The sequence below is a fragment of the Rhamphochromis sp. 'chilingali' genome, assembly GCF_963969265.1.
Source record: "Rhamphochromis sp. 'chilingali' genome assembly, chromosome: 7".
Classification (NCBI taxonomy): Eukaryota; Metazoa; Chordata; class Actinopteri; order Cichliformes; family Cichlidae; genus Rhamphochromis; species Rhamphochromis sp. 'chilingali'.
In genome coordinates, this window is record NC_137934.1 from 1,804,210 (window position 1) to 1,829,503 (window position 25,294).

The 25,294-nt window shown below is 44.5% G+C and overlaps 1 protein-coding gene across 3 annotated transcripts in view; it reads left to right on the forward strand.

The window, feature by feature from the left end:
- Nucleotides 1-25,294, forward strand: part of adamts10 (ADAM metallopeptidase with thrombospondin type 1 motif, 10) — a 70,856-nt gene that overhangs the window by 296 nt on the left and 45,266 nt on the right. For 2 of the 3 annotated variants that reach the window (XM_080886477.1, XM_080886476.1), the window contains exons 2-4: nucleotides 4,529-4,917; nucleotides 21,377-21,516; nucleotides 21,599-21,808. In XM_080886477.1, coding sequence (XP_080742603.1) covers nucleotides 4,815-4,917; nucleotides 21,377-21,516; nucleotides 21,599-21,808 — 453 coding nt within the window. In that variant the 5' untranslated portion in view covers nucleotides 4,529-4,814. Of the gene's footprint in view, nucleotides 1-4,528; nucleotides 4,918-21,376; nucleotides 21,517-21,598; nucleotides 21,809-25,294 lie in introns of those variants that run through there. The other variant, XM_080886478.1, reaches the window with a different exon arrangement.

Sequence of the window (25,294 nt, forward strand, 5' to 3'; positions counted from 1 at the left end):
GGCTCTTGCTGTCATGAGATCATTAGGTGCACCTCTGTGGACGTGAGCCTCACGCTGTCTTAGGGGATTTGTACTATTCCTAAAACCTCGAGTCCGTGAGTTGCTTCTCTTCTTCTTCGGAGTTCTTACTTATTAGCGCTGGGGTCTCCTTGTTAGCTGATGACAAGACGGTGTGCGTCTGTGTTTGTGTGTCTGTGTTTGTGTCTGCGTGTTGCTGAAGGGATGATGTGGCTGTCAGCGGACATCAGGTACCTGGTGAATGGTGGCGTTGTGTCGTTCGCCGGCTGGGGGCGCTACTCGCAGTTGCTCCAAAGCGCACTAAATCTGCAGCCCGTTTCTAAAGTTGCTAAAGTGTTATCACGGAAAACATTTAGACTGTTGCTAGTGTACTATATTTAGACTATATGTAACATTATGATAAACAGAGGGGCGAGCACAGGTTTAGAGACACAGATGTGGAATCATTGGCTGTGTGACATATCAGCACATGCACGTCCAAACAGCACGAATGACAGATGTGCAGGTTTCCTGATCACCGTGCAACATTTTTATCATTATTATTATTTTGCAGAAATATTCTTTAGCACACACAGATACAGTTTTAGTTTTTTATTTTGCTCCCATAAAAAACGCAACGTGGATGTGTAGTTTTACCAGATTACGCACACTTCTCCTTTTCTTCACATCCACATGTGATGCTTTTGTGTTTAAATCTCCTCCTCCTCCTTTTTTGGTAGCACTCATTCAACTTCATAGTAACCTTAAATTGGCTGCTGCCTCTATTAGGACAGCAAATTTACTTTATTTGTCCTGGGTCAGGTCGGTGCCTCCCAGAACTGCACAGCTTTTCTGTAACCTGCACATTTTTTCAATTTCTTTCTTTCTTCTTTTCTTGATTGCAGAGCTGAACTGACAGGCAAGCCTCTGTCAGTTCAGCTCTGCAATCATTTTAACGCTGAACATTAAAGATTCCAGCAAATGTAAGGCTTTGCCTGTCGTAATGAATATTTTTGGTGTTTTTTGGATTGTTGTCAGTCGTAAACCAGATAAAAGACAGAAAGAGAAAAGCCTCCTCTGCCATCTGTGCTGCGCTGGTTCACTCACTCCGTGTCGAGTCAGCTCTCTCTCTCTCACTAAATATTGTTTCAGACTTAGAGAAGGACATTTTCAGTGAGGGGAGCACATCCGAGGTTCTCCGGCCTGTTTATGTTCCCACTTTTCATCTGCACACTGTTTATTTGGGGAAACAGAGAAAGGAATGCCTGCACTTTTCTCCTTCTTCTGCCTTATTTATTTATTTATTTATTTTTACCAGAGATTTTAATCTGAGATATGATTCCACCCTCTCTGTCACCTGTCCAGGCTTCATGTTGATGGTGATCATGACTTATTTTTATTTATTCAAGGAGTTGATGCTGAGGCTGACGGACGCTGATGTGCGCGATTCGCTCCCTCACGGTCTCATTTGGACAGAGAAACTGTGGCGTGCAGTTACATGAAATAATAAACTCAACCTAAAGCTGATTCGTGTGCTCTCTGCTGACCAAAGTGGAGACTATATATATATATATTGAGAGTAGTGGCAGTGGTGGGGGTGCTGTCCCAGACTTGAAGCTGAGCTGAGGGACACTTAGCATCTGTGCGGTCGACACAGACCGGTCATATGGTTTTGATTAGCGTGCTAGTTTTCGGATAGCTTCACTCTCCCTGGCAGCGGTTAGACACAAGGACAGCATAGTTAGGCTGCAGTATGAAAAAGGAATATCCATCCTGTTAAACACAGTTATAAAAAAGCACCAGTCAGTGTTCAGTAGATGATCAGATTATAAAAAAATAGAAGTGACGTGTCAATATGCCTCAGGGTCCACTGACTTGATTACACTTGAGTATTTTGGCCCACCCTTAAATTCCCACCTAATTATCCCGTGCGCTCCAACTCCTTTCTCTCTTGGTAACAACGACCCCTTTCTTTTCTCCTCTGCAAAGCTCTGATAGCCCTGGAAGCTGTGTGGCCCGGCTCGGAGCCCCCTCCCCTTTCCTTTCCTTTTTCTTTTTTTGGCCGCGATTGTAGAGCTATACGGTCGATATCCATCCAAGCAAAACCCAGACCCCGGAGAGTCCGTGCGCGCGCGCGCGCGCGCGCTCGCCTCGGCCTGGCCTCCTGACAAACATACGCTTTTTATTTCGTACAAGTGATACAGCCCAGAGGGAAAGCTTTGCACAACAGGCCGGGGAAGATGTACAACGCCGTCACCTCTGCGAGACAGCTCTCTCTTAATTTAGCCGCATTTCCAGAGTAGCAATAATTTACCAGAAGAGCTGTGTGCGCGGCGGTGCATGCGTGTTGTGGTGTGTGTGAAGCCTGTCCACAAATCTTTCTTAGCAGCTGTATTTGAATAGCACTAGTTTGTGTGTGTGTTGGGGGGGTCCTATCTCTCCTCTCTTTCTCTGGCTTAAGTAAACAAGAGGAGATGTAGTGGTCATGAAAAGCACTTGATAGCAAGTCTAATAAGCCCACAATAAATCGAGAGCTGTGCAGAAACAAGTAATGAAAATGGAAAGGGAGCTTGGCTCGCGCAGGAAATGACTGGGAGAAAGCCGGAGGAGGGAGGGAGGGAGGGAGGGGAGAAAGACTTTTAGTTGTTCCATATATGAGGGAAGTTGCAACAGCACAAAGACCCCTCATTGTTTTTAAAGCAAGCTTTCTTTCTTTCTTTCTTTTTAGTTTTGAACTGTACCTGCCCGTCGCTGTGTGAAATTAAGCAAGAGCCACATTAGGGGCCCTTTCATCTCCTCCACACTCAGTTTAGAGTATTAACACTCAAGAATGGCTCTCCCAGCTGGCTTGAATAGCTTACACTCCCCTCTCTTTCCCTCTCTCATTGCCTTCAGATTCTGCACTTGGCTTTTTTTCCCTCCTCCTTTTCTTTTTTTTGCAGGAGGCAACTTGTTCCCCCTGCTCTCGTCACCAAAAGGTTTCCCATCTGCCTCCGATTACCTTTGGCTGCAGTTGGTTAGCCGCCAGCCATCTGGGCCAGTGCGGCGTCTCCGCTCGCTCTTCTCTCCCCAGACAGCTCTGAGGGAGGGAGGCTAGCAGGGCTGGGACAAGAGTAAAGCTGGGTGGGCAGACTTTACTGGAGGATAGGGCTGGGTTTTTAGCTGACACTGCAATATGTAGCCAGGAAACTCAAGTCAAAAGAGAGAGAAGGGCACCCATGAAACTGTGACTGCCGATTCCTGGCTCCGCTCTTGTTTTTGTAATGGGTACTGTGTGGATGAGGAAGTCGTTTTTCCATTGTTATTATAATCTTGCTGCATGTTTGTCTCAAAGGACACAAAAATAATAAAAAAAGAGCCTGAGGATTATTTATAGCACTCGACGGCTAAATTAGTGGTGTGGAAAAAAACGACACAAGAAAGAAATTTGTGATGCTGAACTTTTACCTGCATACGGTCTTAAAAGCTTTCTGTTCATAGAGTCACATCTGTCAGGGTAAAACACTAGCTGTCATCTGCTGACTCAGAACTGGCTTTGTTCACTACTGTGCAAATCATGTCCTTTATTTCCTGTTGTGCCTTCTTTCATTTGCTGTAATTAAAGGTTTAAGCCTTGTTAAGTACCACTGCTGTGCACAGGCCACATGAAACACCAGCATTAGGTCTTTTGTCAGCTTTGGCTGAAGCTGAAGTCTACAACCTAAAGAAATGTGGGCTGCTTATCCTACTGTGGGGCGGCTGTCTGCCACAACGGGCTGGTGGTGAGCTAAGCAAGAAATCATCAAATTTGAATGTTTGTTTTTGAAGTCTTATTGTTGCTCCTGTATTTTTATTATTTATTCATTTATTTTCTTAAACTAGGGGCCTCGGATTCAGAAAAAGGCGATATTATCTGTCCATGTTGTGCTCCAAATATCAACACTGGTTGATGTATAGGCACTCACACCATCGGTCTGCTAGTTAGTTGGCCAGTTAGTAAGCTGGATACCAGCCAGTGGGTCGCTCAGCCATGCAGGTTGCAGAGTCAGGCAGGGTAGCGGTGATGGCAACCTGCTGCGTCTCTCAAATTGGCTCATTTTACCCTCAGACCCTCTGACATAATACCCACTCCTAGCCCCGTTTGGGCACCGAGCACAGCTTTCTACGAGATCAATGGCCTCCTTTGTGTTTGAACTCTTTCCGGTGGACAGTCAGCTTAAAGTGTGGGTCCTCAGAGGCCCCAGGTTGGGACCTATTGTTATCGCTGGTCACCAGAGTGAAAGACTGGGTACTTACCCTTACTAAAGCCAAGATTGATTATCACAAGGAACAATGGAGGACTGGGCAGTCCTTGAATATGAACTGGGTAGATTTGCCTTGTTAGACTGGGAACTGCATGGGTCATTGGGATCTCATGCTCTCCCTCTGTCTGTGTTTTACTGTGTCTCCCTTGTTCCTCCTTCGTCTTTGAGCCTAAGTTTGTCTTTCCCCACCCTTTCAAACCCTTTCCTGGCCTTCCTCCTGCAGTCACTAAACAGCTTCTCTTCTGCAGGCAAACGGAGAGGGGTGTGAAGCCACCACTGCCGCTGAGCCCCTTGAGAAACCCGTCTAGGTGTTTTCCACTTCTGTGAGGACTTCTTCAGGGTCCATCACCTCTTGCTGACAAAACGCCGAAGACGCTGCTGGCTCTCCGATCTTTTGCAGCCATGGCCCAGCAGAGCGCTGAGCTGTCCCTCTGCTAGGCAACGGGGCATCCGAGAGGGCAGGAGACATGTTGGAACAGAGGCACGGGGACCACTGCACTGAATTTTGTTACTATAGCAACTACTGTAGTAACCATGGAGATGCTATGGAGGACTGGTCTGGTCTGCACTTTCATTGTCGTCATGGTTGCCACCCAGGTCGCAGGAGGTCACAAAGATGAGTTTGCTCAGTCACAAGGTGAGACAACCCATAGCCTGTATATAAAAGATGGATGTGGCCTCGCCTCTGGTCTTGTTTCTAAAAAGTAAAGCCATGAAACCTGCATTCTCTCTATAGGCCAGCAGGGGGCGACTCCTCTGGTTACCGAAAGGGTTCCTATGATGTCGTAAAGGACCTTGAATCCCAAATGTTTGGGCTCAGTAAAATAAAAAAAATAAAAAAGTGCTTTTATTGTTTCAATTGTTAGTTCAAAGATTCGCTATTACAAAGTGATGTTGAATTTCTAAATGATCATCTCATTTAGGGTTAAAAAGTATCCACCTTCATAATGAGACTTCACAAACCAACTGGTGACATCACTGTCTATGTCCATCCTTTATATACAGTGTTTGTACAACAAGGTATATGTATTATTTAAATATCAAAACATTATCATGAAATTCTTTGACTGAGCTGAGAAAGGGTTTGTTCATAAAATGATCCTTTTCCCCCGAATCAGTGTCTGAGATCTGGGTTTGAATTAAACAGGCAATCCTATTTTTTAATAGTGGGAAAGCATCACTGGTTTATTTTCTGTGATCCAGGCTTTTGTGCCACTTTAATGTGTTTTACGGTCGAGGTGCCCACGCTGGGATCTGTTTTTCATTTCAGTTAAACAGAAGAAAAAAGGGGAAACTCTCGCTGCTACCCAAGTTTAGAATAAAATAACTTAAACACCAGTGTTGGGACTAACGCGTTATTAAGTAACGCGTTACAGTAACTACGTTATTATTGTGGTAACGAGCACGGTAACTAGTTATTATGCCAAAACCAGGAACGCGTTAGTCGTTACTGGGATTTAGATAGGGTCGTTACTCGTTACTTCGTGTGGTGGCATCGCGGAGCTTCCACAGATTCAGTAACATTAGCAAGTGGTGGAGGCCAGCAGGTGGATGAAGGAAAGGGGACGCAGAAGGAAAAGAGACCCGAGGCGTGGTCCAAGTGTGAACTGAACTTCAGGTAAGAAGTTATGACCTGCAGTCTCTCTGGGTCAGATATAAACCAAGTGTAGGTGGAGTTTATTTTCGTTATTCTGACTTTTTCCGTACTGCGTGCTAGCTAGCATGACGGAGTTTCTATACAGCTGGGTGGGTGCTATGATGTTACTGATGTTGAACTTTATTTTGTTCATAAGTTATTAGAGTTGCCAACCGTCCCGTCTGGTATTCAGAGAAAATATTACGCGTTTCTTATTGAGGTGAAAAGGAACAGTTTGTCCCGTAATTCAGCTACAATGGAAAAGACACAAAGCTGGAGTTATTCTGTGTTTACGCTGCACAGCTGCCTCTTCTCTCATCCTCTCACCCTCTCTCTCCCGTTTCTACTTCAATCATGAAACTGATCAATGATCAGCTGATCGTCTCTCTTGTTTGTTTATCGCTCACTTTGCTCCGAAAGAAGAAACCAGCGGATGTCGCGCTAAACAACAGCAGCACGTTTAAGCTTGATCAGCTGTTGTTAGAATTTATTTAATATTAATTTCTAGTATCAGCTGATGTTTGCTGGAGCCACAGCTGTAAAAAAAGCTGCTGGTCATGATGTCGGTTTGGATATGTGGTGAGAGGGAAACATGAAGATGAAACCAGGAGATGTCCTTACTGGATCATCAGAGCTGAACAGGTGATGGAGAAACAGGTTTACCTTTTAGGTGACATGAATGAGTTGAAGTTATGAACTGTTTCTGAGAGACAAATAACCCCAGGATCCTTTTCTAAGTAGCTGACAGCTGGTAACTGTGCAGGGGCGGGTCTAGCAAAGTGTTGCCAGGGGGCCAGGTAGGGCATTAACAGGGAGAGGGGGGCACAAAGAAATACTTTTCTTTCTTATTCTCATTTAAAATGTCTCGCTTTTATTAAATAATTATCTGAATCTTACAACAAACGATTGATAGATTGATGCATATATACCATCAGAACAGTGTACATCACTGTCACAACAGCGTTTATTTTCATTCAAAGGCTTTATGATTTTTCCTATAATGGTGGGCCGGTCTCTAGTCAAAATGCCCGGGCCAATTTTCTGTCCCAGTCCAGCCATGTATGCAGCTCATCTGCAGTCTGGTGTTACCTACATCTTCCTATTCAGAAGGCAGAATTTCCGAGTTCTGAGTACAATCGAAAGCACCACGACTGCAGTTTTTGTGTTGCATGTAAAAGGCGCACATGACGCTGTGACGTAGGCTAGAATCATGGCAGCAGTCAATGACGGTCCAGGCGTGGGATTTCTCTCGTGGAAATATGCACATTATCATATCCTTTCTATTGGTAGGTGGCACAGTGCACTGTGGCAAGTAAGCAAGCTAGAAGACTGGCAAAGTTATGGAAGCAACACATTAACAAGAGAATTCTGAGTAAAACCAAAGTTACTTTCCCTAGTAACTAGTTACTTTGAAAGTAACGAGTAACTTGAAGTAACTGAGTTACTTTTGAGAGAAGTAACTAGTAATGTAACTAAGTTACTATTTTAAAGTAACTTACCCAACACTGTTAAACACGATTTGAATATGTCATTAGATGCCTGAAACTATATTTTTGCGTTATTGTATTTGTGTATAATTCAGTATGTGCACACGAGATAAAGTTGGATGGTACGAACTGGCTGTCGCTCCGAGTCCAGGCCTGCAGGTCGGGACCGACTGAGCTTTAACCCAGAACTCAAATCCCGCTGTGCTCTGACACGAGCCCGTCTACTAGAAGTCCTTCTAAAGGCAAAGAATAAAAATCCCTAAGTGTGCGTGTTTCATCACCCAGAACAAGGATATGATTGTGTATTTCCTAAACGTAACCTTTGACCCCCTCATATCCCTCGGTCTCTGATAGTTTGCCACACTGCTTCCCTTAAATAGCCCACCCCATAAACCCTGGCGTGCCATTTTCCCTCAGAGAGTTAGTTTTCCACAGTCACAGGAAGTCAGTTCTTTAAACCTGAACTTAATTACTATTTTTTTTTATTAACAAGGATTGAATGTCTTTGTGTGATGTGAAAGGAGCTGCCTGCCACAGTAAAACCATACAGGATTATCTACCTTCTTCTGCCCCGGGCCTTCTTAGCTCATAGTTTCGATTTTCTGCTACACACACACACACGTGTGTGTGTATATATATATAGTGTATATATATATATATAAAACACCCAGCACGCCCCTGCGGGCGGTTTATCCTTCAAGCTCGGGTCCTCTACCAGAGGCCTGGGAGCTTGAGGGTCCTGCGCAGTATCTTAGCTGTTCCCAGGACTGCACTCTTCTGGACAGAGATCTCCGATGTTGTTCCTGGGATCTGCTGGAGCCACTCGCCTAGCTTGGGAGTCACCGCACCTAGTGCTCCGATTACCACGGGGACCACCGTTACCTTCACCCTCCACATCCTCTCGAGCTCTTCTCTGAGCCCTTGGTATTTCTCCAGCTTCTCGTGTTCCTTCTTCCTGATATTGCTGTCATTCGGAACCGCTACATCGATCACTACGGCCATCTTCTTCTGTTTGTCTACCACCACTATGTCCGGTTGGTTAGCCACCACCATTTTGTCCGTCTGTATCTGGAAGTCCCACAGGATCTTAGCTCGGTCATTCTCCACCACCCTTGGGGGCATCTCCCATTTTGACCTCGGGACTTCCAGGTTATACTCGGCACAGATGTTCCTGTACACTATGCCGGCCACTTGGTTATGGCGTTCCATGTATGCCTTGCCTGCTAGCATCTTGCACCCTGCTGTTATGTGCTGGATTGTCTCTGGGGCATCTTTACACAGCCTGCACCTGGGGTCTTGCCTGGTGTGATAGACCCCAGCCTCTATGGATCTTGTGCTCAGAGCTTGTTCTTGTGCTGCCATGATTAGTGCCTCTGTGCTGTCTTTCAGTCCAGCTTTGTCCAGCCACTGGTAGGATTTCTGGATATCAGCCACCTCCTCTATCTGCCGGTGGTACATACCGTGCAGGGGCCTGTCCTTCCATGATGGTTCCTCGTCTCCCTCCTCTTTCTTGGGTTTCTGCTGCCTGAGGTATTCACTGAGCACTCGGTCAGTTGGGGCCATCTTCCTAATGTATTCTTGGATGTTCGTTGTCTCATCCTGGACTGTGGTGCTGACACTCACCAGTCCCCGGCCCCCTTCCTTCCGCTTAGCGTACAGCCTCAGGGTGCTGGATTTGGGGTGAAACCCTCCATGCATGGTAAGGAGCTTTCTTGTCTTTATGTCAGTGGCTTCTATCTCCTCCTTTGGCCAGCCTATTACCCCAGCAGGGTACCTGATCACGGGCAGGGCGTACGTGTTGATGGCCCGGATCTTGTTCTTACCATTCAGCTGACTCCTCAGGACTTGCCTGACCCTCTGCAGGTACTTGGTGGTTGCAGCTTTTCTAGCGGCCTCTTCATGGTTCCCATTCGCCTGTGGGATCCCCAAGTACTTGTAACTGTCCTCTATGTCTGCAATGTTGCCTTCTGGTAGTTCAATCCCCTCAGTTCTGACTACCTTCCCTCTCTTTGTTACCATCCGACTACACTTCTCCAGTCCGAACGACATTCCAATGTCATTGCTGTATAGCCTGGTAGTGTGGATCAGTGAATCGATGTCTCGTTCACTCTTGGCATACAGCTTGATGTCATCCATGTACAGGAGGTGGCTGACAACTGCTCCGTTCCGTAGTCGGTATCCGTAGCCAGTCTTGTTAATGATCTCACTGAGGGGGTTCAGGCCTATGCAGAACAGCAGTGGGGACAGAGCATCTCCTTGGTAGATCCCGCACTTGATGGTGACTTGTGCTATGGGCTTGGAGTTGGCCTCTAGTGTTGTACGCCACATCCCCATTGAGTTCCTGATGAAGGCTCTTAGGGTCCCATTGATCTTGTACAATTCTAGGCATTCCAGTATCCAGCTGTGGGGCATTGAGTCATAGGCCTTCTTGTAATCAATCCAGGCAGTGCACAGGTTGGTCAGTCTGGTCTTGCAGTCTCGGCTGATTGTTCTGTCTACCAGTAGCTGGTGTTTTGCGCCTCTGGTATTCTTGCCAATTCCTTTCTGTGTCCCGCTCATGTATTGACCCATGTGCCTGTTCATCTTAGCCGATATGATGCCTGACAGGAGCTTCCATGTAGTACTGAGGCAGGTTATTGGTCGGTAGTTGGAGGGGACCGGTCCCTTCTTGGGGTCCTTGGGGATCAGGACCGTCCGGCCTTCAGTTAGCCATTCCGGGTGTCTCTCGTTAACTAGCAGCTGGTTCATTTGTGCTGCCAGACGCTCGTGGAGTGCAGTCAGCTTCTTCAGCCAGTAGGCGTGAACCATGTCGGGCCCTGGTGCTGTCCAACTCTTCATACTGGAGACCCTTTCTTGGATATCTGCCACTGTGATGGTTACTGGACCCTGTTCAGGGAGGTTGCTGTGGTCAGCCCTCAGATCCTCTAGCCACTGAGCATTGCCGTTATGGGTTGCATCCTTCTCCCATATGCTCTTCCAGTATTGCTCCGTCTCCAGCCTTGGTGGTGCTGTTCTCTTATTGTTCCCTTGCCACTGAGAGTACACCTTTGCTGGTTCTGTGGAGAACAGCTGGTTTATTCTCCTGCCTTCTATCTCTCTGGTGTACCTCCTCAAGCGGCTGGCCAAGGCTGTGAGTCTTTGCTTGGCAGTTTCCAAGGCCTCAGGTATGGACAGCTTGCTGTATTTCTTAGGCACCTTATTTGTCGCACCTTTCTGCAACTCCGTTAGTTGGCTAACCTCCCTCCGTGCTACTTTGATCTTGCCCTCTAGCCTCCTTCTCCATGGAGGGTACTGCCCCTTGTCGCTGTTCAACTTGTAGCCAAGCATCTCACTGATCACTGTTGCCGTATTGTAGATCAGCTTGTTAGTGTCGGTAATCGTGGTTGTAGGTATTGCCCGTAGTGCTGCATTAACATCATCTAGCAGACCTCTGAGGGAACTTCACGTAATCTTGGTAACCGGCTACGTGGGATCCAGGTTTCAAGCTTGGCCATTATCCTATTTTTCAGGTCAGTTCCTCTCGCACTCAACGATCCTTCTCCTATCGCACTTGGGGCTATGTACCCAATCTCGGGTGGGGGTGATGATATCTCCCCCCTGACCTGGCGTCCTGACTCCTCCTTGCCGTAGCATTTGTGTTGTACCTCGTCAATCTCTAGCTGTGAGAGCAGTCCCTTCTTTCGAATGTTGGAACACTGAGCTACTAGTTGTTTCGCCGTCATTGTGGATGTTGGGTATCGAAGAATCCATAGGTCCCTCATCCTATTCATGTAGCCCCTTCCGCCGGGGTTACTTGCATAGTAGCATTCCAACAACGCCCTGTTTTCGTCTCTTGCCCACCGATGCCTTCTTGTTCCAGTAGCCCACTTTTCGTCAGGGTGCCCTGGTTCCTCAACACCTGACGCGGACCTTGTTGATCCGGGCGACGTCCGAGCCGGCATGCCTTCATATTTATCTGTCTCGCTCATGTCTGCGGTAGGCTTGCTTAGCATAGGGGGTCTAGCCTTAGGACCCTTACTGGATACAGACGCCCCAGGCAGGAATCGAACTTGCGATCCTCTGTTCCAAAGGCGTGTAGTCTAACCACTACGCTATCCAGCTGCTATAATATATATATATATATATATATATATATATATATATATATATATATATATATATATATATATATATATATATATATATATATATATATATATATATATATATATACACACACACACACACACACACACACACACACACACACACACACACACACACACACACACACACACACACACACCTCATCTGATGGTTGGTAAGACCTGGCTCACAGCTGATACTCAACTTCATTTAAAATGTGTCGGACAGATTTGAGGTCACGTTGTTCCTGCTTCCCAAATTGTTGCCTCAAAGTTAGAAGTGTCTGTATTTGTGCTCCCAGACTGCACACAGGAGAAGAGAGGCACCGATACGGCCCATCAGAGCTTCTTCATAACTCATATATTTCATACTGAAGAATCACTGCATGTAAAAATCTCTTTGCTTCAAAGAGGCAGCAGGGTTTGGTCTGCAAAACAGTCGTGGTGTAGCTGGCGTGGAGGGTGGGGCACTTTTCCATCAGAGTGCTTCCTTTCACTATTTTCATTTGGCGATAACAGAACTGAGGGTGTATTTATCAGCAAAGACATTTCTGTATGGCACCCAGTCAGGGTGTTCTCTCCTATTAAATATAGCACGCGTGTTTCCACCGACTGTTTCCTCTTTGTTTCGACGTCTCCTGTTCGATTTTTCTGATCCTGAATCAGACGTTGAGTTCCTTCGCACTAGGTCGCTATAGCTTAAACCGCATGGTTGACTAGAAAATCAGGAATAATGTGTTGTCGTATGCTGCGTTTTCTTTCCTTCCTATGAAGCAGAAGTGCATTCTGGGTGCAGTTATTTCATTACCTGCACACACCACACTGCAGCTGTGGTTTCTGTATGAACCTGGAATTCTTGTGCATGAATCTATAGTTGTTGTTTTGGGTTTTTTGCCAGTTATATGCTGTCTTTGTCTAGTTATTTCAAACTTGTGCTTAACTCATCTGAAATCTTGACTTTATGCAAATTATTTTTGGTCATATTTTTTCAATTTTTTTCTTCCTTTCGTCATTTGAAATCCTGAAGATGTCAGTTATTAGGCATAAAATAGTGTACCGGCCTGAGGAAGTCAGCATTTGTCAGATTTAAAACATTTTTTTATTACAGTGAGAAACTCTTTCTGTAGCTTACATTAGGCGTAATGTAAAACAGCAGCTTCATGCTGCCAAATAGAGCCGCCTGTGCTTTACTGCAGTCCAACATAATAAACTGTTTCCTAAGCTGTATGTCTTTGTGATGCAAAGACATACGTGTCCCCGTCTTATCATCTGGTAATCTTATCAGCAAGTGATTAACAAGCTGCTTCTGCAAAAATCTCAAACCATCCCTCATTTCTTTATATTTTGCTAGGAAAATGTGAAATACAGGCATGGCGATGCATTAAAACGTGCAAACATACATGGAAATACAGCATGAAAGCAAAAACAGAGTTTGTACTTTACTGTCAGTCAGTATTTGGGATGACCACCTTGGGAAAAGTTTCTTTGTGGAGTCTTCAGGAATATTTCTAGGAGGACATTCAAAGCTCTTCTCTGGCTGCCTTTTGTTCTGTGCTCAGTAAATGCTGACGTCTGGCTTGAGCCGTGACTGAGCCTCCACCGTGTTTTGACCTCGTCCGTGCATATTAACAACCACTCGAAGCATCAGACCCGTGGCTGCTGATTTTCAGTCCAGTTCTTGTGTAATGTGGCACCTGAGCACTTTCAGCTTGTCATATCTATCTAATAGACTCCAGTTTGTGCATGTAAATGGAGAGTCCTCTTCACACACTGAGGTTAATTATGGAGTTCCACAGGGTTCAGTGCTAGGACCAATTCTGTTTACATTATACATGCTTCCCTTAGGCAGCATCATTAGAAGACATAGCATACATTTTCACTGCTATGCCGATGACACCCAGCTCTATCTGTCCATGAAGCCAGATAACACACACCAATGAGTTAAACTGCAGGAATGTCTTAAAGACATAAAGACCTGGATGGCCGCTAACTTTCTGCTTCTTAATTCAGATCAAACTGAGGTTATTGTACTCGGCCCTGAAAATCTTAGAAATATGGTATCTAACCAGATTCTTACTCTGGATGGCATTACCTTGGCCTCCAGTAACACTGTGAGGAACCTTGGAGTCATTTTTGACCAGGACATGTCCTTCAACGCACATATTAAACAAATATGTAAGACTGCTTTCTTCCATTTGCGCAACATCTCTAAAGTTAGAAATATCCTGTCTCAGAGTGACGCTGAAAAACTAGTTCATGCATTTATTACTTCCAGGCTGGACGACTGTAATTCATTATTATCAGGAAGTCCTAAAAACTCCCTGAAAAGCCTTCAGCTAATCCAAAATGCTGCAGCAAGAGTCCTGACAGGGACTAGAAAGACAGAGCAGATTTCTCCTGTTTTGGCTTCCTGTTAAATCCAGAATTCAAAATCCTGCTCCTCACATACAGTGGGGCAAAAAAGTATTTAGTCAGCCACCGATTGTGCAAGTTCCCCCACCTAAAATGATGACAGAGGTCAGTAATTTGCACCAGAGGTACACTTCAACTGTGAGAGACAGAATGTGAAAAAAAAATCCATGAATCCACATGGTAGGATTTGTAAAGAATTTATTCGTAAATCAGGGTGGAAAATAAGTATTTGGTCAATAACAAAAATACAACTCAATACTTTGTAACATAACCTTTGTTGGCAATAACAGAGGTCAAACGTTTACTATAGGTCTTTACCAGGTTTGCACACACAGTAGCTGGTATTTTGGCCCATTCCTCCATGCAGATCTTCTCGAGAGCAGTGATGTTCTGGGGCTGTCGCCGAGCAACACGGACTTTCAACTCCCGCCACAGATTTTCTATGGGGTTGAGGTCTGGAGACTGGCTAGGCCACTCCAGGACTTTCAAATGCTTCTTACGGAGCCACTCCTTTGTTGCCCGGGCAGTGTGTTTTGGATCATTGTCATGTTGGAAGACCCAGCCTCGTTTCATCTTCAAAGTTCTCACTGATGGAAGGAGGTTTTGGCTCAAAATCTCACGATACATGGCCCCATTCATTCTGTCCTTAACACGGATCAGTCGTCCTGTCCCCTTGGCAGAAAAACAGCCCCATAGCATGATGTTTCCACCCCCATGCTTCACAGTAGGTATGGTGTTCTTGGGATGCAACTCAGTATTCTTCTTCCTCCAAACACGACGAGTTGAGTTTATACCAAAAAGTTCTACTTTGGTTTCATCTGACCACATGACATTCTCCCAATCCTCTGCTGTATCATCCATGTGCTCTCTGGCAAACTTCAGACGGGCCTGGACATGCACTGGCTTCAGCAGCGGAACACGTCTGGCACTGCGGGATTTGATTCCCTGCCGTTGTAGTGTGTTACTGATGGTGACCTTTGTTACTTTGGTCCCAGCTCTCTGCAGGTCATTCACCAGGTCCCCCCGTGTGGTTCTGGGATCTTTGCTCACCGTTCTCATGATCATTTTGACCCCACGGGGTGAGATCTTGCGTGGAGCCCCAGATCGAGGGAGATTATCAGTGGTCTTGTATGTCTTCCATTTTCTGATGATTGCTCCCACAGTTGATTTTTTCACACCAAGCTGCTTGCCTATTGTAGATTCACTCTTCCCAGTCTGGTGCAGGTCTACAATACTTTTCCTGGTGTCCTTCGAAAGCTCTTTGGTCTTGGCCATGGCGGAGTTTGGAGTCTGACTGTTTGAGGCTGTGGACAGGTGTCTTTTATACAGATGATGAGTTCAAACAGGTGCCATTCATACAGGTAACGAGTGGGGGACAGAAAAGCTTCTTACAGAAGACGTTACAGGTCTGTGAGAGCCAGAGATTTTCCTTGTTTGAGGTGACCAAATACTTATTTTCCACCCTGATTTACGAATAAATTCTTTACAAATCCTACCATGTGAATTCATGGATTTTTTTTTCACATTCTGTCTCTCACAGTTGAAGTGTACCTCTGGTGCAAATTACTGACCTCTGTCATCATTTTAAGTGGGGGAACTTGCACAATCGGTGGCTGACTAAATACTTTTTTGCCCCACTGTACAAGGTCTTAAATAATCAGGCCCCATCTTATCTTAATGACCTTGTAGTACCATATCACCCTATTAGAGCACTTCGCTCTCGCTCTGCAGGCCTACTTGTTGTTCCTAGAGTATTTAAAAGTAGAATGGGAGGCAGAGCCTTCAGTTTTCAGGCCCCTCTTCTGTGGAACCAGCTTCCAGTTTGGATTCAGGAGACAGACACTATCTCTACTTTCAAGATTAGGCTTCAAACTTTCCTTTTTGCTAAAGCATATAGTTAGGGCTGGACCAGGTGACCCTGAATCCTCCCTTAGTTATGCTGCAATAGACGTAGGCTGCCGGGGGATTCCCATGATGCATTGAGTTTTTCCTTTCCAGTCACCTTTCTCACTCACTATGTATTAACAGACCTCTCTGCATTGAATCATATCTGTTATTAACCTCTGTCTCTCTTCCACAGCATGTCTTTATCTTGTCTTCCTTCTCTAACCCCAACCAATCACAGCAGATGGCCGCCCCTCCCTGAGCCTGGTTCTGCCGGAGGTTTCTTCCTGTTAAAAGGGAGTTTTTCCTTCCCACTGTCGCCAAAGTGCTTGCTCATAGGGGGTCATATGATTGTTGGGTTTTTCTCTGTATCTATGAAGCGCCTTGAGGCGACTTTTGTTGTGATTTGGCGCTATATAAATAAAATTGAATTGAATTGAATTGAATTGTCCCCCTTCCTTAAGAACGTCTTCTCGACAGCGATCCTTCCAGTGAAACCTTTTCAGATGAAGAGTAAGGAGCTTGGAAAGAAAAGTGTCTGGACTTCTTTAAGTTGCTTGAAGACGTTTTACTTCTCATCCAAGAAGACTGAGGCTACGTCCACACTAATGCGTTTTCGTTTTCTCTCCGTTTTGGCCTCACGTCCACACTGAGACGGCGTTTTCCTCAAGGAAAAATGCAGCGTTTTGAAAACGCTCTCAAAAACACATACATTTCAAAAAGAAGCTGTCCCGTCGCAGCGTGGACACTCGAAAACGCAGACGATGACGCATTTTAGTCATGTGATGCAGTCATGTGACCAATTATACAGCAGTTGTTTTGTTTGCTCTCAATTTTGACAGCCCTAAAAAAGATTAATATCAGTTTGTACTCCTGATAGCTTTTCTTTAAATTCTTTAATTCTCACTTGCTTTTGCGCAGGACTGGAACGTAAGCGTTTTGGGCCGTTTCAATGTGGACGCACAACTCTGTGAAAACGACTGAAAACGCTGGTGTGGACACGTTTTCAAGTCTATCTGGGCTGGTGTGGACGTAGCCTTAAGCCCTGTGTGAGTGTTCCCCCCAAGTGGGACAGTGGACCCCCTATTGATCCTCTACCCAATCACACGAGCCCAGGTGTGAAAATGGGTGTGGGTCACAATCAGCCAAGGTTTCGGGTGAGCTCAGACGCTCAGATGCTTTTCTTTCCAAGGTCCTTAGACTACGATGACCTGGATAACTGAGGACCTTCACAGACATTTCAGATGAAGTTTTAAGTGAACAGCAGATGGATCACGTGAAGGGCCAGATGCTTCGCTCAGGTCGTTTCAGCGTTTTGCTGACTTTCTGATACTTTTTGTAGATCTTTTTTTTCCGAGGTTTGCTAGTTCTTCTTTTATTCTCCACTTGTGCAGTTTCCTCAAGGACGTGCTGCACATCATGCCGAGACCAGAGATGGGCAGTAACGCGTAATCTGATTACTTTTTTCAAGTAACGAGTAAAGTAAGGGATTACTATTGCAAAAACGGTAATTAGATTACAGTGACAACAGCTGTGTGCAGATCAACAATGGATCATATATCGAGTGCGGGAGAGAGTATGAGCGTGCAGCGTTTAAAGCGTGGAAGTACTGACCTTACTTTGAGTTTGATTCCATAAAAAGTGACAAAAACATTAGTGTCCGCTGTGCGTGGGAAGAAAACTTCTTTTTACAGCGAAAAAAAACCCTAAACTTCCAACAAGCACCGAGTAGCTACGACGTAATGGGAAACTCACAGAGAAACTCACAGAGAAACTCGCGGATTCTTCCACTGACCGCGGCACACCTGCACCAGGGTAAACCTCCGCCTACCCCACTCCTGCTTTACAGGTGAAAATAGAGCAACAGGACCGCTGAGTCTTTGACTTTATTTATTTTCTGCTGTGTTTTACTTGCATCTATTTGAAAGACTGAGTGTAAACACAAAAAATATTTTATTTTATGTGCTGGGATGTGCAGAAAATAGGTTTAAATGTTAAACTAATTTCTTCCAGTCAGAGAATGTTGCATATAATTAAATGTTTGCTTGATGCATAAAGTTAAACGATTAAAACTAATAAAACAAGTTTTAAAAAGAGACTTTTCCATTTGATTACATTTTGGATGATGGATTATGCAGAAAAAGTAGAATTGGGCTGAAAGATCTATCGCTTTATTACCTATTCAGGTTGTAAATTGTGTTTTTAAAAGCAACTATGTAACTAAGTAATTAATTACTTTTGAAAATAAGTAATCAGTAAAGTAATGGGATTACTTTTTGGGGGCAGTAATTAGTTACTAATTACTTTTTTCAAGTAACTTGACCAACACTGGCCGAGACATGCCAAATTTTCACCTAATAGGTCGTTGGGAATCACCTCATCGGTGCAAAAATACGATTTTATGCCTGTGTTATTTTTCTCATAAGTTCAGCAAAAGAAAGGGAAATAAATCACGTGTTTTTCCACTGAATTGCTAGAAACAAAGTTCCTAAAATACAATTTAAAGGTCATCTGTTGTGTTTGAACACACCACGGGTCCATTTCTTGAGTTAGATGCTGTTTTTATGCTTGAGTGAGTCACAGGTCAGTGATACGTGCATTAAGACACACAAAAACATTCCTCTGAAAATTTTTAAAGACCACAAAGAAATAATAAGAAAGCAAAATATAAAGAAATGAGGCATGACTCAAGACTTTTGTATAGTGCTATTTTTAGAAGCTTTAATACAGCAAATCTAAGACTGCACCTCTAATGGCTCACTAAAGGGTTGATAACTATTTTTGCACTCTTACTTCTCGCTGGCTGTTCTGAGTTCATAGCATCCATAAATGTCTCCTGTAACTGTTTTCACAACAATCCTTTGAAGCTGCCTGTGTTTCGTGTCCCTGTGGGTGTGGGAATGAGGATTTGTTGAGTTCGCCCAAGCTGTAGCTTTAGACTGTAGGTTCATGTGTCTTCTGGTTTTCATTACACTTAATTCTGTGTGAGGTCTCGTTAATTTCTTCTATAGACACAAATTCTATCTGCTTTATTAGTACTTACATTTTCTGTCCAGGAGTTTTTCCTGTGCTTCAAACGTAGGGGAAATACCACCTGCCGGCTTACATGCTGTGCTTTACAAGAACAGGATGGATTTGTTGTGCGAAATCTAATGCTTTTCAGGAAGTTTGGGGGGAAAAAATGCCAGTGGGGTGCCTCGATTGCCCACTGTAGGAGAGTCATGGCTAAAAGTAATAATGAGAATAAGAGCTATTTTGGTGAGTAAATAAGAAGTAACGGATGTTGCCGCTGACGCTCACTCTGAGAATTCAGGGTTTCATCTCATTTTCATTTCCAATGCTTCAGCTATAAAGCAGATATTAGGTATGCATCTGTGTGGATTGCAGTATGCTTTTAGGTTTAAGTTCTGTTTTTCCACCGACATTTCCCAGCCACTTCAGTGGGTATATTCCTACTGGGTCGGACGCCGTTTCACCTTCAAAGCTGCTTTAAAACATGGCACAGACCCAACCAGTTGCTGCAAACATTTCTCACAGATTTTGGTCCGTGTCGACATGACGGCATCGCACAGTTGGCGCAGATTTGTTGCCTGCATGTCCACGATGTGACTCTTTGGTTCTACACATACCCACAGGTGCTGGACTGAGATTAGTGAGTGGATATTCGAGTTACTACTGCCTTACAATCAGCCTTCTTCCCCGTTCTGGTGCTCGGTTGCAATGCACTTACACTGTGTTGCATTTATAAGCTGTTGAACAGGTGTACCCAATGAAGTGGGAGGTAGTGTTGAAGTGTGTCTCCAAATAGTAAGCTTTTGGCACAGTGTCTATGTTGAAATACATCCAGGCAGTTGTTTATCTAAATGAAGGTCTAAGGAGCTTGGAAACAAAGCGACTGGACTTCTTTAAGTTTCTTTCAGCTTTAAGCTTCTATAAGTTACTTAAAGAAGTCCAGTCGCTTTGTTTCCAAGCTCCTAAGACTACCATGACCCGAATGAGTGAGAACCTACACAGGCATATGTAAATGATCAGATCTGTTAAGGAAAAACAGACTTTGACCCAGAATAAGTTTTTATAAAGCTGGTACATGCACTCTTAATGCAATGTTAATGTTGACTACAGTATAAAAAATATATCACTTGACTGTCTGTATTTAATGCACTGTCTGATTGGTTTCAGTAGCAGTATTCAATTTAATTCAGTTTTATTTCTACAGCGCCAAATCACAACAACAAAGTGCTTCTATATTGTGAGGTTGACCCTACAATAAAACGGAGAAAACCCCAAAATCTTGTGACCCCCTATGAGCAGCACTTTGGTGACAGTGGGGAGGAAAAACTCCCTTTTAACAGGAAGAAACCTCCGACAGAACCAGGCTCAGGGAGGGGCGGGGCCATCTGCTGCGACTGGTTGGTGTGAGAGAAGTACTGATATATAAATGAATTACTACTCACAGGGTGTTTTTGGACCGTTTAGCAGCCCAATGAAACAAGACGAGACCCAAACACTATGTAAGCTAAAAATCAGAGTTTACTAGGGAGCTGGATTTTATGGCAGAACATTAATAGACAGACGAAACAAGTTAGTATGACGCTGTGGCTGCAACACATTAGATAATCTTGCAGAGGAATAATCAAATCAAATCAAATCACTTTTATTACGGCAAAAAGCGATGTGGTAATGGGGTGCAGGTGTGCAGCTTGGTGTGGAGGTGCGATAATGAGGAAAAGTGGGAACACGCTGTTGGACAGGGAGGAGATGACAGACGAATAGATACCTGAAACATGTTTAGTCTCAATCTAATTTAGACTAAACACGAGGGCTGCGTCCTTTGTGTTGAAAGGGTGTTTTTTGCCGACACGGGGCTGGAAGATTAACCGTGAAATCTGAAATGCAGAAACTGCATTTGTGTTTTGGTTCCCACAGTTCGAAAGGCTCGAACGCCGGTTGTGTTTTGCACTAACGTTCCCATGTCACAAATACACTGCAGCCTCACAAAGTCTGTGTGAACGCAGTGTTTGTGCTGTAATTGCGCTGTTTATTCCAGGCACAGCTATCTGCTGCCTTCAGAGAGATTTTTCCTTTAAGTCTGTACCAGGGAGCTCTGATCTCTGGGTATTTACTCTGTGTGGGAAGGGGCCGCTTCTCCACCAAGCGAGACCAAAGGTTTAAGCTGGGCTCCTTTTGCTAGTGACCCTTCCCCGTTAGTAAGCTGACGCCGGCTGTTTGGAGCTGAGCGAGTTTGGACAATAAATCATTGCCGGCCTCTTGCACAGACAGGAAGTATACAGTTTCAAGGTAACCATGGGAACATCCTTATGGCCTTGTGAAGGAGGGGTACTTGGAGCGGAGGCCAAAAAGTCTGCAAGTTCCTCTTTTCCAACTGGGTTAGTCACTCAATAAAAAAGCCCATTGTGTGATTTAAAATAAGCAGCTCGCAAATCCTCCAGGTTTGTATTTTTTATTAGAGTCACTTGGAAGAAGCTGAATTTTGTCTTTATCTAGTTAAACTCTGGTGTTGATTTTACACTGTCTTTATTTCTCCCCTTCTAGCTGCTTTCCTATCCAGTCTAGGCCAGTATGAGATCGCCATCCCAGTACGTGTAGGACCCAGTGGCGAGATGCTGGACTCAAAAATGACTGAACACCACCAAAGAAGAAGGCGCAGCACTGAAGACAGGCTTCCTGACTCTGTATTATGCTTTTTTATGTAACTTTTTTAAAATTAAAAATACATATATTTATTAATTTCTTGTGCATCTTTCTGTCTATTAGCTCTTCTACCAGCTGTCGACATCCCGGAACAACTTCCTGCTCAACCTGACGCTACAGGGAAGCCTGCTGTCACGGCAGTTCCAGGTGGAGTACTGGAAGAGGGGTCGTTTAGCCTGGAGTCACCCTTACTCTCCTCATTGCCACTATGTGGGACACCTCCAAGACCAACCGCATTCCAGCAAAGTGGCCCTGAGCAACTGTAACGGCCTGGTAAGACTCGACCCTCCCGTTTAAATCCACAGCTCGTACACTGAGTGACGGCAGCAGCAGCAGATCCTGACATCAAAGCGTGACACTTTAGCAAACCTCGAGTCCTTGAGCAGCTCTAAACCTTATCTGAAAGGAAGAATTTATGCTACAAAAGAGACACTTTTCACTTTAAAAGATGACATCATTAATTGTGTCCAGTCCAGCGCTGCTACTGTAGACTTAAAGCTTTTTAAGGTGATTACCAGCAACTTTGTTAGGCGTACCTTTCAAGTGTGGTCCACTTGGTGCAAATATCTAATCAGCCAATCACACGTAAGCATACGATTTGCTGAAATTGTGGTGGAAATATGATTTAAGTGACTTTGAACGTGGCTGTTGGTGACAGACGAGCTGGTCTGAGTATTTCAGAAACTGCTGATCTGCTGGGATTTTCCCGCACAGCCATCCGTTTACAGAGAATGGTCAGAAAAGTTCCAGCGATCTGCATTTTTTGTGAGAAAATACCTCGTTGGGGTCAGTTGTCGATGCTTCATGTTGACCAGAAGGCAACAGCAACTCAAGTAACCGCTCGTTCCAAAGGAGGTATGCAGAAGAGCGTCTCTGATTGTGCATGTTGAAGCAGGCGGGCTGCGGCTGCAGAAGACCACACAGGTTGCCACCCCTGTCAGCTAAGACAGGAAACTGCAGCTGCAGTTCACACAGGCTCACCAGAATGATGATGATGATGATAGCAGACTGGAAAAACGTTGTCTGGTCTGATGAGTCCTGATTACTGCCGCCACATTCAAACATCAGTGTCAGACAGAAACAATACGAATCAGTCCGTCGATAAAAACCTTGTTCATGTCTTTATGGACTTCCACGGTGTTCCCATCTTCTTATGGTGCTTCCAGCAAGATGAGGGGCAACGTCACAAAGCTCAGATCATCTTAAACTGGTTTCCTGAAAATAAAGAAGAGTTCGCTGTACTCAAACGGGCTCCACAGTCACCAGTTTCAATACAATACAACACCTTTGGGATGTGATGGAACAGGACTGATCCGCAGCAGCTGTGTGATGCTATCACATCTGTATGAATTAAAATTTCCAGCACCTTGTTAAATCTGTGGAACAAAGATTTAAGATGTGTCTGAAGCCCTAAAAAAGTAGACAGTGGTGGGGTGGTGTCCAACCCAGTAGTGTAAAGAGTGTAATTAATGAAGTGTCTGGTTAGTTTATAATAATTGTATAAGAAATCCCTGACTATCAGTATTTCCATTCTGAGGATTTATGTTGTGTCATAGTGTAAAGTTGCTTGTGATAGATGGTTGCGAGGAAAAGGCAGTAATAAACTTTATTTAGACTTTTCTACCATTCAGTGGTCCAGTCCACTGCGGGGGCAACCTGCATGTGGCGAATAAAGCTGTTGACTGTTCTAAGTTACTAGAAGGTTTACAGAAAGAAATCAAAGTATATTAAAATCCCAGAGATTGATAAAAACCAATAAAACTAAAGATGGTAAAAATCAAACACTCACTGTCACGTCTGCGAGGGCGGCGTGAGGAGGATGCGGACCCAAACACAGACAGTGGAGGCGGATCACCTCACTCTCAAAAATGTTTTAGTGCAACTTTGGTAGCTATGAAGCCGCACTTGATGGATTGTTGGAGCATCACGGCTACTGTAGTCAGGAGCCTCGAGGAGGAATCTGGGTCCTAAACTCCATCTCCTTCAGGTCCCAAAAACAAACGAACACTGCAGCATCACTGAGAGTTAAAACTGTCTAAATTCTTTCATCTTTAATAAAATGATCAGCGCTGCTGCTTTACCAGGTGTAACAATTAAGTTTAACATCCAGGCATCCATGAAAACAAAATTTAACAGAGTTAGAAGTTAGCAGGAAGTTAGCTCGCTAGCTTCCACCTAAACATGATATAGCATGTTCTGACTGAGAGATTTCTGAAAAAAATCAAACGTACAGCTCTGCTATCACTTCCAACATAAATGAAGACAGAAAACTAAACAGTGACGTTTGTAGGGTTACTGAAGTTGGGCTAGCTGGTATATAATGATGTGCTACGTGATCACTAGCTACACAGCTATGTTAGCATAGCATAAACAGTGAAGCTGGAGGATGAACGCTAACTTTTTTCCACTTGATAAAAGTTAACATGAGGGTTCCCGATGGTTAGGGACAAATGCAATCGCATGGCAGGATGCTGTAAACGGACCAAACTTCAGTCAGGAGAACAACTGAGATAATCCATCCACAATACGAGGTTAGTCATTAATATACTGCAACAACATGGGAATAGAGCCGCTGCAGAGAATTCAGCATCAATGAATCAATGGTAGGGAAGAGGAGGAAGCAAGAAGAATGAGCTGAGTAAAGTTTGACTTATCTGACTGTTTTGTTTTGATTAATGCGCCTTATTGTCCGATATGCCTTATGTACAAAAAATACGGTAACTAGATGTGGAACACAGGGAAGATGTAGCGACAGAGAACTTCAGGCCTGAGTATACAACACACGGGAGACACAGGGACATAGAGACAAGGGTGATTATACATGAAACATGGGACAAAAGCACAGAGTAAACATGGGAACAGAGACTAAACACTGAGGCAGGAAGGACTAAGACCACTAAGAAGTCAAAGAATATTAAATGAGAATCTGAAACACTCAGTACTGTGACATTCACAGAGGCTTTTTACTTATAATAAAAGTGTTTCAAGAAGAAAGTCAGAAAATAATTTTTTTTAAGTGCCATTATGATCTCGGTGGTCAGACTTGTTTCACAGCGTGGAGGCTCTAAGCTTGCTCAACTTTGTTTGCTAGCCAAGACCTGGGTAGTAACCGGCAGTGCCCCATGCACTGATCTAAGTAATTGCCCAGGTGCACAAGGTGATAACAGCTCCTCCACCATTCTCAGGTTTACAGCAAATCAAGACAGCAGTAGTTACTTATATGAGGGTTAACATAGTGTCATGTCCAATAAATTTAATAACTGCAATCTGTTAAACGTCTACCTGTAACCTGCAGTGCGTCGTGCTCTGTAATGCTCGCTTTGATCTCTAGAAAGTGTAAATGACATCTTACAGCTGTCTGACGTGACCCTTAAAAGACACCGGATCCATTTCTCTTTCTTTTGAAGTCACCTCAGCCCTCCACGGCGGACGACTCGCGCACACTCGTCGGCGGGTGAGAGCTCGTTCTCCTCTGCGCCCCGTTTCGTTGGATGAATTCATTCTGCTGTATTCACAGCGCTGTGTATCTGTGTATCCTCTCACTACAAACAGCAGACCCCAAAATAACAGTTGTATACGCAGCTGAGGATTAGACGTGTTCGCAAAGCGTTAATAAGCTGGACACGTAATCACTGTTAGTCAAACCAGCGTGAGCGCATTCACCGGCGAGCGGGCTGTGTGTCCAGAGGACCGTCACTAACTTTATTATGGGATTAAAAGCACTTTGAAAGCTGCCGCCGCCATTCGGGTGAGGAGACT